At 50.8% G+C, this 17,826-nt stretch overlaps 1 protein-coding gene and 1 long non-coding RNA gene across 3 annotated transcripts; one reads left to right on the forward strand and one right to left on the reverse strand.

Moving 5' to 3' along the window:
* Positions 1 to 694: 694 nt before the first annotated feature.
* LOC129649084 (uncharacterized) lies at positions 695 to 6,492 on the reverse strand. The gene is made up of 3 exons (XR_008712964.1): positions 6,122 to 6,492; positions 1,426 to 1,505; positions 695 to 1,215 (listed from the first exon to the last, which is right to left on the reverse strand). It is a non-coding gene; the product is annotated as an uncharacterized LOC129649084 (long non-coding RNA).
* PNPO (pyridoxamine 5'-phosphate oxidase) lies at positions 6,333 to 17,799 on the forward strand. 2 transcript variants are annotated; one of them, XR_008712963.1, is made up of 8 exons: positions 6,333 to 6,601; positions 9,008 to 9,132; positions 10,180 to 10,279; positions 11,128 to 11,181; positions 11,435 to 11,563; positions 11,867 to 11,937; positions 12,155 to 12,373; positions 16,964 to 17,799. XR_008712963.1 is itself a non-coding variant. In XM_055576074.1 (7 exons), exons 1-7 carry the CDS (start codon positions 6,464 to 6,466, stop codon positions 12,321 to 12,323), a joined length of 786 nt encoding a protein of 261 aa, XP_055432049.1. In that variant the 5' UTR covers positions 6,333 to 6,463; the 3' UTR covers positions 12,324 to 14,730. The 2 variants fall into 2 exon arrangements, 1 of the variants encoding a protein (XP_055432049.1); XM_055576074.1 differs by lacking the exon at positions 16,964 to 17,799 and having other exon boundaries at positions 12,155 to 14,730.
* Positions 17,800 to 17,826: the final 27 nt, after the last annotated feature.

A 17,826-nucleotide genomic window follows, 5' to 3' on the forward strand; every position in this document is an offset into this window, starting at 1 on the left:
CCCTGGTAGCAGGGAATCCTGAGAAGGGAGCCCTGGTCTCTTCAGAGCAATCCACACTGGGACCAGGGTGGGGCCTTGCCCTTCTGACCTTGGCAAATCCAGGACGCAGCCCAGAAAGGGCCTCAGCCACACGGACCTGGCATTGGCACAAGCCCCCAGACCACCTGGTGGGACTCCAGAGGGCTGGGCTTGGTGCAGGAGTTTCTGCTTTGTTTTGCCTGGTTTTGTCCAGATCGAAGCAGGCAGACTCTGTCCACAGGCTCAAGTCAATAGCAATGCCTTCCTTACCAGCATGTGAATTCCTCCACTCAACTCTCCAACCCCTGGAGGAGAGCTTTGGCCTCCGAGCCCGTTAATAAGAAGCTTGGGAGAGAAACCCAAAAGGACCTCACCTCAGTCACTTGCAGAAGGCTAAAGAATCGGGAGAAAACAATTCCCCAAGACCCCTTCCCAGGGTGGAGGGCCAGGCCAGAACCCAGCTCGAGAGAGAACCCTGGCCACAGATTCTGTTTTTCTTCTATCCCCTCACCCCAGCACCCCAGGGAAGGCAGCAGGCTAATTTTGGTTTTTACTGCAGATCTGAATTTTTGGAGGGGTGGGGATGGGGCAAGGCTATGAGGGGATCCGGCCTCGTGATGGTAGGCAGGCTGACATTAGAGCCAGTTCAGTACCTGTGTTTAAACCTAGGAAGGGCCTGAAGAGCATCTGGGCTGAAGGAGAAGAGACAAGTTGTTCTCAAGCATATAGAGGATGGTATGTGCTTTTCTTATATCAACAGTTCCTCGTAACCAGCCTCAGAAGGATCCAGCCATGGTGGCGTTCTGTGCAGGAGTGGCAGGGCTCGCTTGGAGCTCTCCACCTGCTTCACTCGGTTTCCTCTGCCACCAGCAGCCTGCATTTTTGCAAGCAAACATCTTGTCTTTAGAGCCTGAACACCCTCACATCAGCTGAAGAAATAAAAAGATGGATCACAGGTTTGTCTGCCCTGATGACTTCTTTATTAAGGTAGGGAGGCCCGTCCAACAAGCATACTTAAGCCCTTTGAGTGATACCAGACCCACCACTGACTTCCCTGACATGAAGCCTCCTACCTAGCCCAGCAGCCCCACCTCTCATCGCTGCACTGGCAGGAGGCAGAAGACATGAGGTATATTCATCACTCTCGAGCGTGGAGCATGTGACCAGAAAACTGCCGTACTGTCTCCTGGATTGGGACTAGCGGAAAGAAGGGGAATGTTAACAACTGATCTCTTTCTGCCACATGTTCCCCACCGGCTTTGCTCTCAGCCACAAAGAACTATCCTTTCCTGGGAACTGGTTTATGCTTCAAGGGCGGAAGCTGACCTGAATCCTCGGCATCCTTTGGAAATGAGGTGCCAACGCATGCTGTCACTCAGGGTTTCCCTTCTCCAGTGAGACACATACCTGATCATCTCTACCTCCTATGGGACGCCTGAGTTAGAAGGGGAGCAGGAAGATGTATTCTGCCTGGCATGGCTAATGGCCTGAGGAAAGAACAGAGAGACCCAGTGGCTAATTAGCCCTCATCTGCTTCAATCTATCCCTTACTGAGACTTAAGAGTTGCAGGGGTGGGGACTGTTAGAGTGATGCAGCCCAAGCTCACTCCAGGCCAGAGGCCTCCCCAGGACACCTGATTGGCCCTGGTTGAAAATGACACCCCCATCAGGCCACCCCCAGCAGTGTGAGAGTGGGGGTCACACGGAGTTCCCCGCCCAGGGTCCAGTGCTCCAAGGCCACCTCTCTTGTCTGTTCAGTGATGCTCAATGCTGCAGCTCACCCATCCCAGATACTAGGATTAGGAGGCTGAATAAAAGGGGTCTGGGAAAGACGCTCCTCTCCTGAAGGCACATCAGGCACGATTTTTTCCTAACTAAACCAGCAAGTAGACCTCAGGCATCCTTCAAACTACTAAGCCCATCTTGACAATTACCCTTTGAGGCCCTGCACTTGAGTTTAATGATGGGAGCCACCTGTAGCAGCTCAGGTCACTGGACCCATCAGGGGCTCGTGGCCGAGGTCTAGATGGTGGTGGATTCAGGGAATCTAACTTGGGGGTCAGGGACCTTCTGTGATCTGACCAAGGTCTCTGGGGCTGGGAACTGCTACTCAAGGAACTGCAATAATCTCAGGACAGGTGACAGTTGGGTTTCCTAGTGAAGGGGCCCTCAGGGAGTAGAAGAGCAGGAAGTGAGCCTGGGAGGATGGAATAAAGAACAGGAGTGTGGGTGAAAAGAAAGCAAAGAACGGAGGGAGAAGCAGAGAATCAGGGCTTGGAGAGGAGCATCAGATACCTGCTCACTGGGATCCTGGGAAAGAGGAAATAAATGACCACAGGTCAGGCCAAGACAATTGACCAGGAGTCCTTAAATAAAACTAAGGAGCCACAAGGTCATGTCCTTTGGGCCTGCTGAGACCCCAACAGGCCTCCTCCCGCTCCTGTGGCTCACTCAGTGCTGGGGCTAAGATAGACGCCCCAGAGCTCACTCAGCCTTGGAAACCTTAACATCCCTCCAGTCCTACCAGATGCCCAAAACCCCAAGCTCCACTCACTAGGTTCAGAGAAGCTTAAGAAAAGCAGATTATGCATAAATATTACACATTAGCATTTCCTGGCTGGGATTGTGAGAAGGAGCCGGGGACATTAAGGAGTCCTTCCCATGAAGGAGCTTCTCATGGGGTACACATATGAAAACAAAGGGACATATTTGGGAAGCAGCCCGTGAGCACGTGAAAAGGATCACATGAGGGGTTAACCCCATAACTGCAAGCGGGACACTTGGGTAAGGGTCAGCCTCCTTGCACCCCACTCTGGGTCCCCTGGTAACCACACTCAGGGTTCAGGCATCTGCCAACAGAGCACCAAGTACCCCTCTGTGCGTTCTGAGGCTCCAGGCTGAGTTCACCCAAGGCCGGGCCAGAGAATTCCTGAGATTTGGGCCCCCAGTAAACCTGGGGTTGGTTTCAGCCTGCTGTTGGTTCCCTGGAAAGCTGGGGGCTGTACTGCATAAGCATTATTAACTCCCCCAGGTTCCCCTCCCTTCCCAGACATTCTCATCCTTCCCTATGGCTTCAAGTGCCACCTTGGAGGCTCATGACACCTAAACCATCCCATCAGTCTAGACCTCTCCCCCAGCTTCAGAAGGGCTTTTTCAACCTGACCACACGTGGTTGTCTCATAAACCCTCACACTCAACAGGCCTGATGGCGACTTCATCTTTCCCTGAAACCTCTGCTCCAACATGCCCTCACTTTAAAGAATAGCACCTTCCCTGGTGGCTCAGACGGTAAGGCGTCTGTCTACAATGTGGGAGACCCAGGTTCGATCCCTGGGTTGGGAAGATCCTCTGGAGAAGGAAATGGCAACCCACTCCCTTACTCTTGCCTGGAAAATCCCATGGATGGAGGAGCATGGTAGGCTACAGTCCATGGGGTCGCAAAGAGTTGGACACGACTGAGCAACTTCATTTTCATTCACCGCCCAGCTCACCTAAAGGCATCCTGCTGAGTTAAATCGTTCCTCTCTACTTCATACCCCCCAAACTCAGGCATCAGGCTCCCCACTCCCAGCTCTAGCTTAGAGAACAGCATCTCCCAATGTCTCCCTGCCACTGCCTCACCCTCCTTTGCCCATCACCTACTGGTAACCAGAGCCAAGTCCCCAAACAAAAATCCAGCCACCAAGATGTAACTGAAATGTATAATTTAATAAACAATTAGACTAAAAATGGTGATTTAAGAACATAAATGCAAAAGCATTTATGCATTTATGAAAACAGGCAAGAAATAATAGGCAATAGAAAACAGGCAAGGCATAGTCCCCAAACAAAGTCTCCAACGTTTTGCTGCATACTGAGAAATTGGGGTGTCTCTGTACAATGCAGTATTGCAATATAGCTTCTATTCATTAAAGACCTCCAAGAAAAGATTAGTAAATTTACAAAGTTGGGGGGTGGTAAGCAAAATATTTAAGAAAAGCAGTAAAAAAGAAATTCATTTCTCCCAAGCAGTCAAACCCCTTGCTGGGGTCACAGGAGGAGCAGCACCCACAGCGGGCATCATGTCCCCCCTCTGGTTTGCACTGCAGGGCCCCTTTGTGATCTAGACACCAAATTCCACTAGGCAGAAAGGCACAATACAAGCCTACTGATTATCTTCAAGACAAAGGGGAAATATAAAAAGGCAACTAGTTAAAAAAAAAAAAAGGCAACTAGTTGTAAATTTCCTCACTAACAGCCAAGGATGGAAGAGGCTGTCAGAATCTAGTTCTTTTTCTTGCTACCTGGCCTTAAAAAAACTAGGAATTAGACACCCTGGTTCGACAGCAGCACAGGATGAAAACTGAGAAGAGATATCTAAAGCTGGCCCTTGCCACCTGTCTGATCTTTAGCTGTCACCTAGCCCCTGCCTCCTTGCCTGGCCTGTTTTCTCACCACCTTGCTCTGGCAGTATCACACTCAAGTTACTCCCTCTTCCTGGAATGACTGTTCTTTCCCCATCTGGAGAACAGTTACTCATTAAGACAAATCAAACGTCTGTTCCCTTTATGAAGCCTTTCCCAACTGCGTAACCCTTGGAGACCACGTTCTCATTTTTGCTCCCTTTACCTTGCAGATACATCTGTTAAACTTCCTGTAAGTCTTTAGTTTACACATCTGTCTCCCCCTATAGAGTGTAAGCTCCCTGTGGGCAGGAACCATGCACCTTTATCTTCATATTCTCAGACCTAGCTCAGTGCCTGGTCTTTAACACATGTCTTCCCCACTACACTGAGCCCTTGGCTTTTAAATTTTAAGCAAGCCATTCAAATGATCCTAGTCTTCGTGCCCCAGAATCTGGGCCCAGGGTCGCATAACCCAGCAGTGCTAAGAGTGTAGCCCCCATGAACAAAACCATGTGAGCTGAAGAGTACTAATCACTGCTTATCCAGGTTCAAATGCAGGGAGGAGGGAAGCAATGGTCATATGTGGAAGAACAACCTCAACAAGAAAGAAAGTCCAGTCACCTCTCTCTCAATTGTGTCAATAGAGAAAAATGATGGCCACACAAAAAAATTTCAACCAGTGGAGAATCCATTGATCAACATCATTAAACCTTGAGATGAATTATTTCTTTGCAGCAAATTTGTCTTCCAGATGCCATTTGGCTCAAGCTACGTGCACGTAATAAAGAATGACAGTCATCTAATGCAGGGCTTAATGAAGCTCAGCAGTAATGCAAACACCTGGGCAGGGCAGGGAAGTTCCCCTTACCTGACACAGGCCTGGGGTGCCTGCCTAAAAGGCTCTTGCAGCTCCCCTTCTTGATGTTCAGGAAGGACTACAGAGAGGCCTTGACCCTAGGCTGCCCAGCCAAGTCAAAGCTGGAATGGGCACTGGCAAGTGTCCTATTACTCAGCCCCTAGTCCACAGCCTGGAAGTGACTTTGCATGGCAACCTGCTCCCCTGTGCCTTTAATTATGGTTGGTGACTCCAACTACCTAGAAGGGGCAAAATGTGAAAAAGGAGAAACAATAAAGAGGGAGGTGGGCCTGGAGCGGTGGGGCAATCTTTCCATCTACTGGAACACTGGGTAGTATGAGCTCTGCGGCAACCACAAAAGAGGAAACCATGAGGAAAGGGAGGAGCATGCTCTGACCTGCATTACAGAAATGAGGCTGGAGAGCGGCAGTTCAGAGCTGAAAGAGGAAGATGGTTCTCATCTGGGATAGTTTGATCCCACATTTCCCTCTTCCCCTTTCCCATCAGGCCATCTGCTTTCTTACCCATAGTCTTCTCCTGACCCAACTGATCCTCCCAGACACCAGAGTACCTCCCCATACTCACACACTATATACACACGCCTATCCCATGAGACCCGAAGTCACATTTCAACCTCTCCCACTCTCGAGCCCAAATTTCATCCCCCCACCAGATCGCCCCTTTCTGTGTCTCCAGAGTCTGGCCCCTAATTCCATTTTCCGTTTGTCCTTTCCAGACCGCCAATCTCTAAGCTAGCCTTCGGACATCTGCTAGGGGCGGGCCTCTTTCTTAATACTATCTCCACAAGCCCCCAGGGGCTCCTCCCTTGCCCCACCCGCCTGGGCCGCTGCAGTCCCTATACCTTTAACAAACCTCCACGTGCGTGTTAACCGAGGTGACAGCATTTCCTCGTCTCTTTGCTCCCGCCCCGGGAGGCGCCGTCCATTGGCTGCCGGGTTCCTCTGTTCTGTTTCTAATTGGCCTCGCTCCTGGAAAACTCCAACCAATGGCCTCTCCGCTCCCGGCTCCCTCCACCGACTCTGGCTTCCCATTGGCTCCCAGTGGCTCGGAGGACTTAGGCTGTCGGCCTGGCTTGGTGACTGATAAATTCTTCCTTGCCGGGAGATTCCCCGGCTAAGACACTGGTTCCGAACGCAACGGAACCCAGCGCGGAGCCACGCCGAGTCACGTGGCCAGCGGCCCCATGACATTCTGGCTGCGGAGCGTCATCGTGACGTTTGGGCGACCTGCCGAGTGGCCCCGCTGCCTCCGCCACCTCTGCAGCCGCGGTGCTGCCATGGACCTGGGACCGATGCGCAAGACTTACCGCGGGGACCCAGAGGTGCCGCTGCCCTGCAGGGCCTCCGCAGTCATCTCCCGAGGGGAGGGGCATGGAAGGGATCCTCTGGGGTTTCTGATCCACCTCTTGGGGCTCGGGGTTACCCCTATAGGAGAAGCGGGGGTTCAAAGACAATCAATGGGGGAGGGTTTCTGGAGAAACCAGGATGAAGGTGGACTCCAGAGGCAGCTCGTTATAGGCACTCAGGGCGCTCATTCGGGGGTTGCCTGGAAGGAATCCTGCAGGTCATTGGGCACACTTCTAGGGCGGTTTACTCACTTCTCTGGGTCTCAGTTTCCTCACTTCACAAGTAATATCACTGACCTCACGGGGATGTTATGGACTTTGATATTTGTAAAATACCTCTGTTGTTCAGTCGCCAAGTTGCGTCAGACTCTTTGCAACCCCATGGACTGCACCGGGCCAGGCTTCCCTGCCCTTCAGTATCTCCCAAAATTTGCTCAGGTTCATGTTCATTGAGTTGGTGATGCTATCTAACCATCTCATCCTTTGCTGCTCTCTTTTGCCCACTTTCTCATTTTGCCTTCAATCTTTCCAGCATCAGGATCTTTCCCAATGAGTCGACTGTTTGCATCAGGTGGCCAAAGTAGTAAAGCTAGTATAGTGCCTGCTGCTGCTGCTGCTGCTGCCCCTAAGTCGCTTCAGTCGTGTCAGACTCTGTGCCACCCCATAAACGGCAGCCCACCAGGCTCCCCGGTCCCTGGGATTCTCCAGGCAAGAACACTGGAGTGGGTTGCCATTTCCTTCTCCAATGCGTGAAAGTGAAAGCGAAAGTGAAGTCACTCAGTCGTGTCCCACTCTTAGCGACCCCATGGACTGTAGCCTACCAAGCTCCTCCGTCCATGGGATTTTCCAGGCAAGAGTACTGGAGTGGGTGCCATTGCCTTCTCCTGAGAAAAAGTGCCTAGAACAGTGATAATCAGCTTGTTTAGTCACCAGTTTTCTCCAACTCTGCGACCCCATGAACTGAAGCCCGTCAGGTTCCTCTGTCCATGGAATTTCCCAGGCAAAAATACTGAAGTGGGTTGCCATTTCCTTGTCCAGGGAATCTTCCCAACCCAGGGATTAGAACATGTGTCTCCTGGATTGGCAGGCAGATTCTTTACCACTGAGCCACTTGGAAAGCTTATGTTTGTTGTTGTTGTTGTTTTTAAATGTAACTAGTTAATTTATTTTGTCTATTTTTGGTTGCTCTGGGTCTTCCTTGGGCAAAAGCTTCTCTCACTGGGGAGCATGGGGCTCTAGATGTGTGGTCTTCCCATAGCTGCAGCCCATGGGCTTAGTGGCTGCCCCCCGTCATGTGGGATCTTCCCAGACTAGGGATCAAACCCCAGCGCCCTGCATTGGCAGGTGGGTTTTAAACCACTGGACCCCAGGAAAGTCCATAAATGTTTGATAAATAAATAACACTTTGAGGAGGAGGAATAACTTACCTAGGGGTGCAGGAGAAAGCTCCTGGATCTTCTTTTTCTCTCCTCAGATGAGAAACCAAGAGAACTATTTTGGAATTAGGGCCCAGAGCCTGGTTACCAAATCTAGTTACATGTGAACATTTCCAGAAATGCTTGTTAAACATGCAGTTTTTCATTAAATCTCAGACTTGTTAGGGGAACGACTGACCCAAACTGCCCGCCCTGGCCAGGCCCCAAAGTAACCACTTGCATGAGTTATCTTAAACCAGAGGTCCCGGGAAGGAACCTGGAACTAACAAGCTAACACCAACTAGAAGAATTGAGAAAGGTCAAAAGGAGAGAGGAGACAATCTGTATGTCCTACCCACCTCCCAGAATCCTTCTGACTGGAATACATCTTGGCTGAGCAACGTGCGTGCCACCAGGAAGGACCCTGAGTCATAATGATTGGCCAGAGACAACCCAGAAACCAACAGCATCACCATAAAACATGAAACTGCAAGACATGTGGCAGAGCAGTTTCCTGGGTTCCCTTCCCCTGCTGCTTGCCGCCCGGGCCCTCTGTCCCAATAAAGTCTTGTTTTGACAGCAAGTGTACCTCCTTGGACAATTCATTTCTGAGTGTCAGACAAGAGCCCGCTCTCAGGCCCTGGAAGGGGTCCCCCTTTCTGCAATTGACCTGCTGAATGAGAATTTACTCGGTGGAGCCCAGGAGTTTTGTTTTTGTTTTTGTTTTTTTTAGGCTTCCCAGGTAATAGGTTTGACACCCGTTATATGAAACTCTGATTTGTCAAATTATTCACCATTTTGTACCTGTTTTCTCACCTATAAGATGAGGCTAACAGAACCTTCCTGGGGACAGGTTTTTGTTATGAGGACTAAATGAGTTAACACTCGAAAAGTGCCTAGAACAGAGCCATGTATACAGTAGACACTCTATGTGTTTGTAAAATGAAACAAAACTCTCCCTTCCCAGGCATTTGAGGAGACTCATCTGACCTCCCTGGACCCTGTGAAGCAGTTTGCTGCCTGGTTCGAGGAGGCTGTTCAGTGTCCTGACATAATGGAAGCCAACGCCATGTGTCTGGCTACGTGTACAAGGTAGGCATAGCCGTGGGCCCTTCTGTAGGTGGGTGCAGATGAAGTAGGAAATTTAGGAAGCTCTCAATTTGATGGATGACAACTTTATGATTCTAGTTCTATTATTAACATGCTGTGTGGCCTCAGGCAAGTAATTTGTCCTCTCTTGGCCTCGGTGTCCTTACCTGTAAACCAAAGATTAGACTTGACTCAATTCCATTTAGTGATAAAATGTAGTGCCTCATTCATCTCTGCCCTTGATGCTTCCACCTCCCAGTACACACACCCTGGTCTCCCTCAGCTCCCAGTCTCCCCATTTCCCATCTGGGGAGGTAGATCTCCATAAAGCCATCTCCCTCTCTTAAAATCTAGCATAGTGCTGGTTTGTATCATTCATTTGACAATCAGTCATAAATCCCTTGAGACAGCTCTTGAATTAGCCTCATATTCAGCTCTTCTTCCCCTCCTCACTAAAGTGTAAGGCTTTGGAGCCAAGGCTCTTGTACTGTGCCCCTGGATACCCCCCAGAGCTAGTCTGCTTGGGCCACCTTAACAGAGACTGGGTGGCGTAACAGAAACTTGTTTTCTCACAGGTCTGGAGGCCAGAAGTCCAAAATCAAGGTGCTATCAGAGTTGGTTTCTAGCAAAACCTCTCTCGAGTCCTGGCTTACAGATGGCTGCCTTTCTGCTGTGTTCTCGCATGGCCTTCCCTTTGTGTATGCAGGGAGAGAGGGAGTTCTCTGGTGTCTCTTCCTTTTCTTATAAGGACACCAGTTCTACTGGATTAAAGTCCCACTCTTAGGATCTCAGTTAACCTTAATCATTCCCTAAAGGTCCCATCTCCACATACAGTCACATTGTGGGTGAGGGCTTCAAAAATGTTAGTGGAACCCACTTCAGTCCATTATAGGGCCCTAGGCAATGGAGTCATGCTTGCACCTCTGGGACAAACTCCCATGGGGCAGCTTGAGTGCCCAGAGAGTGCAGAATAAGGAGGCACAGGTGTAGGGGTGCTCAGACATCCTGTGGGGAGGGTCTCTCACCATGGTGCTCTGCTCTTTGCCCCAGAGATGGAAAACCGTCTGCCCGCATGGTGCTGCTGAAGGGCTTTGGCAAGGATGGTTTCCGCTTCTTCACAAACTTCGAGAGTCGAAAGGGAAAAGAGCTGGTGAGGGTTCACGGTAAACCCTTCCTGGGCCTGCAGAGTCCAGCCCTGGCTTCTTGGTCGCCTACTCATGCCACCCCTGCCCCAGTCCACTTGCCAGCCGCGCTCAGGCACTGTCCTGACTAGAGGCCTTTGCACTTGCCTTCTCTCTGCTGTGAATGAGGGCAAGCTTTAAGCACCTCCACCTCCCTAGCTGTTTATCTGAGTAGCTCCTGTTTCTTCAGGTCTCAGCCCCCACGTCACCTCCTCACGGAAGCCTCTGGACTCCCAGGCTGAGCCAGCCCCTCTCACTTCGGTCACTATAATTTACAAATTTCCTTTCTGCCATTGTTTTAGTTTCTAACTGCATGTATTTAGGAGATTATGTGATTAATGCTTATGTCCTCTGCTAAACAGTAAGCTTCGTGGGGGCGGGACTGCCTCTGAGATGTCTCTGTTATACCCCCAGCACCTGTCCTGGTGTTGAGCACAAAGCTGGCACTTTGTATGTGTTCAGTTAATGAATCCAAAATGAGTAGCTCTCCCCCAAGTCCAGTGCAGTCAAATGTGCATTTCAGAGGATTTGCAAATCTGTGGGTAAGAGAAATGGCAAGCCTCACTTTGTAGTCCCTCTGGCTGAGGTTTTCAATGCAGGTCTTCCATTGACTCTGTGAACCTGGGAGTGTTAGAGAACCTCTCTGAGCCTATCTCCACACCTGTAAAAGTAGGCCTACCTTTGGGGACTTAACGAGATGCTACAGTAAATGCATCTGCAGTGGGCCTGCGTGGTGCAGACCCCCTACCTTCCCCCTGTGCTCAGGCCTCCTCTCTGCTGTCCTGATGACCGTCTGTGGATTCTCTTCCATTTCCAGGACTCGAATCCCTTTGCTTCCCTTGTCTTCTACTGGGAGCCCCTGCACCGTCAGGTGAGTGAGAATTCCTGGGACAGCGGGGGGTGGACTGGAGGTAGGAGGGGCGTGAGTTTATGGCTGGACCTGGTGAAGGTCCCCAGGCTGCGTAAACATCCTGCCTTTCAAATGACTCTCACTTAGCTGGGCTACCTGGAGTCAGGCACAATGGGGCAGTGGATAAAGAGAAGAATAAAGAAGACTGGAGCCAGTGCTGGTCAGGAAGGCAGGTGGCCTTGAATGCTATCTAACCAGGGCCATCCCTGGGCAGGTGCGTGTGGAGGGGCCCGTGAAGAAGCTGCCTGAGGAGGAGGCTGAATGCTACTTCCACTCCCGCCCCAAAAGCAGCCAGATTGGGGCTGTGGTCAGTCACCAGAGTTCTGTGATCCCGGATCGGGAGGTGAGTGGGGCTTCTCCTCAGTCCTTTGAGTGGTGGGTGCCTTGGCTCAGCCCCAGAGGCTGTCCCCAGGGGATGCCAGGGCCCTCTCTCTCCAGAAAAGTGAAATGGATAGTCTCCCTGGGGAATGTGAATATGGGGAGCAGGGGTCAGGCCTCCTGTGTCTGTCTGACCCTCCTGTTGAACTGTGCCCCCGAAGGTCACCTGTGTCCCCAGCACCTGGCACGGAGCACAGGCCCTGTAAGTGGTGATTAAATGAATCACTGACTGAGTCTGGCCCTTCCTTCATTTCCTTCCCCTGGACAGTATCTGAGAAAGAAAAATAAGGAACTGGAGCAACTCTACCAGGAACAGGAGGTGCCAAAGCCAAAATACTGGTGAGTGATAGGGGGGGGTCACCTAGAAAGGGACACTGGGACCCTCATGCTTCCTTGAAGCCATGCTTGGAATTACAGATATACTCCTCCCTGGAAACCCTTGTCAGATGGATGCCAGCAGCTTCCTTCACAGGACCCTGGCATGGTGTGGAGGGTGGTGGGGGTTGCCTGGCTAGAAAAATGCACAGAGCACCAAACCGTCTACTTCTCCTTGTAGGGGTGGCTACATCCTGTACCCACAGGTGATGGAGTTCTGGCAGGGCCAAACCAACCGCCTGCACGACCGGATCGTCTTTCGACGAGGCCTACTAACCAAAGACTCCCCTCTGGGGCCCATGACCCACCGAGGCGAGGAAGACTGGGTCTATGAGAGACTTGCGCCCTGACTCCCAATCTGTTGGCACTGAGTGGAGCTGGAGCCAGTGCCCCAGAGAGGGTATGGGATGTGGGGCCAGACCCTTCTAAACTCAACCCATTTCCCTTCCTGCCTCTTATAGTCAGGGCCCTTCAGTGTTTACCCTTGGAATTCTCCGTAGTCAGCTAGTCTAGTGGAGTTTAACAGTGGCATAGACCATCACAAACAGAAAACCTCGTGATTATCTTCTCAACCTTAACTATGATTTATTGGATTAGCTCCCTGTAGGAGTGGGGCTGGTGTGACAGGGGGTGGGGCCCCAGCGGCCTTGTCTATTATCACATGACAAGAGTCTGACCAGAGCCGATTGGTCCCAGCAGAAGCACCTGAGGCAATCTAGCCAATCGGTTTTTCTTTTCTTTCAAATTTGAAATTTGAAATCTAGAAACTCAGGGCATAGGAGCTGTTGTAGCCAAGTAAATAATGGTGGCCTAGAAACAGCAACTTCTGGCTGCTGCTCTTGCAATTCTCTGAATGATCCATGGATCCCTTCTTCCCATGCCTGGGGTTGTCCAATTCCTCCTCCTACCTCAGAAAACCCATTGTCTGTAAAAAAAAAAAAGAGAGATTTATTTTTTCTTGGCTTAAACCAAGTCAGAATTGATGTGCTTATAACAAACCTTAACTAACTCATTTACTAATAGGATATTTTTAAACCTCTTACCCAACTGATAGCTGCCCTCCATTATCTGAAGAAGAGCAATATGGAAAAGAGACTAAATTTATTCTCTGTAGCTCTAAAGGACCCATAGGTGGAAGTTAGATGAAGTTAGATTTCATCTCAATATGGGAAGAAATTTCAAACAATTGGAGCTGCCTAAGAGGGAGTAGGTTAGTTAGTGAGTGTTCTGTCCCTGTCACACAGGAGTTTTGTAGAAGGAACTCATGCTAGTACCTGTGGGTCAGGAAGATTCTCATCAGGCCTTACTTTCCACATTTGTTTATAAAAGCTCAATGTATGTGAGGGCTTTCCAGGCGGTACTAGTGGTAAAGAACCCACCTGCCAGTGCAGGAGATGTAAGAGATGTAGGTTCAATCCCTGGATCTGGAAGATCCCCTGGAGGAGGGCATGGCAACCCATTCTAGTATTCTTGCCTGGAGAATGCCATCGACAGAGGAGCCTGGTGGGCTACCGTCCATAGGGTCGCAAAGAGTCAGACACGACTGAAGTGACTTAGCACAGCACATATGTATGTGAAATACGTATATGCATACATTTATATGTATTTCACTTTCCAGATATAAAATTAAATAATAGAGCTTATACTTTTCTGACACACATCCCTTTACCTCCCTTCCACCCCTACTGATGATGACTCCTAGGTCACTGGTTTTCACTGGAATTACCCAGGAGCTTTAAAAACCCTGCTGTTCAGTTCCACTCTCAGAGGTGATTTGACCAGTATGAGTGCACGCTGGACTTGGGGAAATTTCAAAGGTCCTTGGGAATTCTGTGTAGCCAAGGTTGAGAGCCCCTGTTAATAGATCCTTGCTACTTGCATTGGGCTTCCCTTGTGGCTCAGGTGGTAAAGAATCCGTCTGCAATACAGGAGACCTGGGTTTGATCCCTGGGTTGGGAAGATCCCCTGAAGAAGGGAAAGGCTACCCATTCCAGTATTCTGGCCTGGAGAATCCCATGGGCTATATAGTCCATGGGGTCAAAAAGAGTCAGACATGACTGAGCGACTTTGATTCACTTGCAGTGTAGTCTACAGGCCAGCACCTTTAGCTTCCCTTGGGAGCCTACCCCAGACCCATTGAATCCCACGCTGCTTTAAACAGGACCACCCCTGCTTCCAGGTAACCAGATTAGCCTCAACCTCTAAACCAACCACTTCTGCAGCTGCAGCTGGATTCTTCGGTAGCATTTGGCTGAGGCCTGTGCTGAGCTATAGTCTTCGAGCACAAGTCTGGTGTCCAGGGGTAACGTGGATGAGTGGCCTCCAGGCTACGGAGAGGAGCTAGGCTGGGCAAATGTTTGCTGTGACTAAGCCAGGATCAGAGAACTGACTGTTTGCACACATTGGCCATTGAGCTTGCAACTCTGTAAACCGCTTCATTCCACTGTATGGGTGTGTGCTTTGGCGTCTGTTACTGACTGCCTCCTCCAAGAGCGGCCCTCTGGGTGTTCACCACCCCCAACCCCCACCAGCTTCCTTAAGCCAGGGTGCAGGAAGGCACAGTGCTAGCCTTGTGGCCACTTGCAGGAGAGGGTGCTGGAGTGCCCTTCTCTACCTTGTCCTGTTATGTTATGGGGTCTGTGTATATCCCCTGCTTTGAGCCTGGTCTCAGCTGTTCCTTTCCTTTCCTCTGTCTGACAGTCCCTGTGCCAAGTCTAAAATAAAAGTTCATCAGCCATGCATGATGTAAATATTCAATCTAGCCTGGTCTCATTCCCCACCCCCATGTTTGAGTGGAGTTGAAGAATATAAGTGACTCCTCCTACCTTAAGCTTCTCCACTTGGGGAGGTTGGGTGTCCAGCAGGGGGAGCCCGATGCCCAGCGTTGGCCCCTTCTAGGCAGCACAGGCCAGTTCTAGTTGGCCCCTCCTGCCCCCTTTCCCCTCTTGGGTCCCGTCCCAGTGAAACTGTGGTCAATAAGCGTGGCCTCTCCCGTTCCTGTTCATATTTTCATATTTGCACTCTTGCTTCCTCCTCCTCTGGCCTGGTGAACACTTGTGGCTGCCTGGGCACTGACTTCCTGGGCAGCCAGGTCTCCTTTGGCTCTTATTGCCTGCCCCCAGCCTGTCCGTCCATCCCTTAACTTAGGGATGTGTGTGGAGTTTTCATGGGAGATTCTGTGGCCATCACTTTGGGGCTGTGGAGTGGAGTGGCATGCACAGGGTTGAGGAACCCACATACCCTCTCACCTAAGAGGGAAGATAGTGGCCTGGTGGTTGCCAGTATGAGACAGAAGCACAGGTCAGTGGCCTGGGGCCCAGCCTCTCGCCCCTCCCCACCCCTTGCCTCAGGCAACCTCAGGATGGCTGAAGCGGGAGGTCCCTATGGTTTGGGGTCTCACCCTTGAAACTGGTTGGCTTTTCCTCACTGCTTCCAGATTCTGGGCGGCCCCCTCAGAGGATGCTCGCCTCCCAGGACCGCAAGGCCCAGGCATGGCCCTCTCTCCCCACCTTCCCACTGCAGAAGGTGACTGTACTCCTTTCCTTGTTCTGAGCCTCAGTTTCCCTTCCCTGTTGTTCATTTGCTCTGTCCTGTCTGACTTTTTTGCAACCCCATGAACTGCAGCACGCCAGGCTTCCCTTCCCTAAGCAGATAAAAATCCAGGGGGAAGGGGGCTGTGTGGTGCAGCAGCCATATGCACAGATCTGGCCTCAGTCCGAGCTCTGCCACTAGGAACTCCTGACCCAGGTCTAGTGACTTGATCTCTTAAGCCTCAGCTAATGCCACTGGAAAACTAGAAAACGGTGGTAATGACAGCACCTATGATGAGAGGCTTACAGGAGGAACTTCGTGGGGTACTCACCACAGAGCCGGCTGATTATAAACCCTCTGAGTATCAGCTGCGAACTCTGGGCAGAGCTGCAGTCGGCGGAAAGTCAGCTCCTCCATGGGAGGCTTTATGGACTGAATGATTGTGGGGACCCTAGAAAGTTCCAAGTGGTGGGGCGGGATGGGGAAGAGGCTTGGGGGAAGGCCATATACCTGAGCCCGCCTTCCCTCCCTCCAGTCCCTGGGCTCCCTCCCTCTTCTTCAGAGTTGCCTCTGGCCTGGGTGAGCCCAGCTAACAAAGGCCCCCTTTGTACAGGTCTGTTTGTTTTGGTAAACGTCCTGAGTAACCTCCCTGGGGTGGCCCAGCAGCCTGTGAGGAGCTGACCTGGAAGCCACAGAATCACATTGTTTAGCTGTCACCTTGGTCTCTTTCTGTTCCCACCATGAGCTCCAGAGATTTGGCCAATTGTTTTCCAGTTCTCGGCTCCTGGGGCTTGAGGAGGGTCTCCACCTAACAGCATAGGGAGTAAGCTCTCTCTTCATCCTTAAACGGAACCATGAGCTGTGGTGGAGTTCCTTCATAAAAGAGAGGAAAGGAAACCTGATGTGCATTGGGCACATACATAGGACTACTTGTGGGTCATGTGATACTGACCATGTACGTGTGCTAAGTCACTTCGGTCATGTCCGACTCTGCAACCCTTTGGACTGTAGCCCTCCAGGCTCCTCTGTCCCTGGGATTCTCCAGGCAAAAATCCTGGAGTGGGTTGTCATGCCCTCCTCCAGGGGATCTTCCCAATCCAGGGAAGATCCAGGGATCAAACCTGCATCTCCTGTGACTCCTGCATTGCAGATGGATTCTTTACCACTAAGCCACCAGGGAAGCCTAAACTGGCCACTGTCTGTGAAATAGATATTAGTACAGCCCCTTTTACAGAAGAGGAAGCTGAGGCTCAGAGGAGATTTTGTTTTTGTTTTTTAATGTTCCCCAAATCACCCAGCTGCTAAAGGAGGAACCAGAATTTGAATCTGGATCCCAAACTGAACCCCTGAGATTTGGGGGTCAGTCACCAGAGGTCTGCTCCATTCTCTTGGAGCACCTGAAAGGCCTTTCTGTTGCTGAGGTATAACTAGCTCCTTCCTTTGCGCTTTCCATCTCCAGATGCTAAGATGGCTTGGTGGTGAAGTTAGTGCCCCGTGCACTATATTTTTTCACCTGGGGACCTTTCCTGATGCTCAAAAGAAACAGTTTGAACACAAAGTAAAAAAGAGTAAAGTCATGAAAAACAGCATTTTCAGTAAATGTAAGACAAGAGCATATATAGGTTCTCTGCTTTTGCAGCATTGTTTATTACAAAAAGAAACCTACAATTTTTTTTCTTTTGAACAAAATTCAAGGCTCCAGTACTCATCTCTGGAGCTGATCCATCTTAAATACTAATAGGGATAGGAGGGCTCCTGCCAGAACTTCCCACCCCCTTTCCAAGTTTAGACCCGAGGGGCTGTGTACTTTCCCTTTGAGGGTGCATGCAGAACTTGTGGGGTCCCTGGTCCAGCCTTCTGCAGCACCTCCTAGGGAGTGCCAGGGTCCCCTCCCCCTTCACACCTGGGGGCAAAGTTCCAGGAAGTTTCCCACTTGAGTTAGGAGGTGAACTCAAGTTCATCATCTCCACCTCAGCTCCAGGAAACCACCCCCATCACGTGGCTTCTGGAAAATGCACTCAGAATTGATCCAGAGAATAATCACAGGTAGAGAAAGTAGAGGGAGCAGTAATTTAAACTCACCCTTGACCCTGTGCCCCGGCAGGGGGTGAGGTCTGTCCGGATCCCCTGCTCCATTCCTTCCACGCCCACCTCCCTGCTGGCGCTGCCAGTGCTTCCAGGAGGGCTGTCCTTCCCAAGTGGGACTTTTCAACCTTGAACTGAAGTGCCTTTGTATGTGGTGGGGGAGGGCGGGAGGACCTGGGATCTCTCAGGCCTTCCAGAAAGCCAGAGCACATAAATACAAACCTAAAACCAGACATT

Source organism: Bubalus kerabau, chromosome 4 (genome assembly GCF_029407905.1).
Source record: "Bubalus kerabau isolate K-KA32 ecotype Philippines breed swamp buffalo chromosome 4, PCC_UOA_SB_1v2, whole genome shotgun sequence".
Taxonomy (NCBI): Eukaryota; Metazoa; Chordata; class Mammalia; order Artiodactyla; family Bovidae; genus Bubalus; species Bubalus kerabau.

What these genes read in the sequence shown, in the direction of transcription:
- PNPO (XM_055576074.1), top strand. Translation starts at nt 6,464, where the DNA reads ATGACATTCTGGCTGCGGAGCGTCATCGTGACGTTTGGGCGACCTGCC. An exon ending in CTTACCGCGGGGACCCAGAG is followed by an intron (nt 6,602 to 9,007) that starts GTGCCGCTGCCC and finishes CTCCCTTCCCAG; the next exon opens with GCATTTGAGGAGACTCATCT. An exon ending in GGGAGCCCCTGCACCGTCAG is followed by an intron (nt 11,182 to 11,434) that starts GTGAGTGAGAAT and finishes ATCCCTGGGCAG; the next exon opens with GTGCGTGTGGAGGGGCCCGT.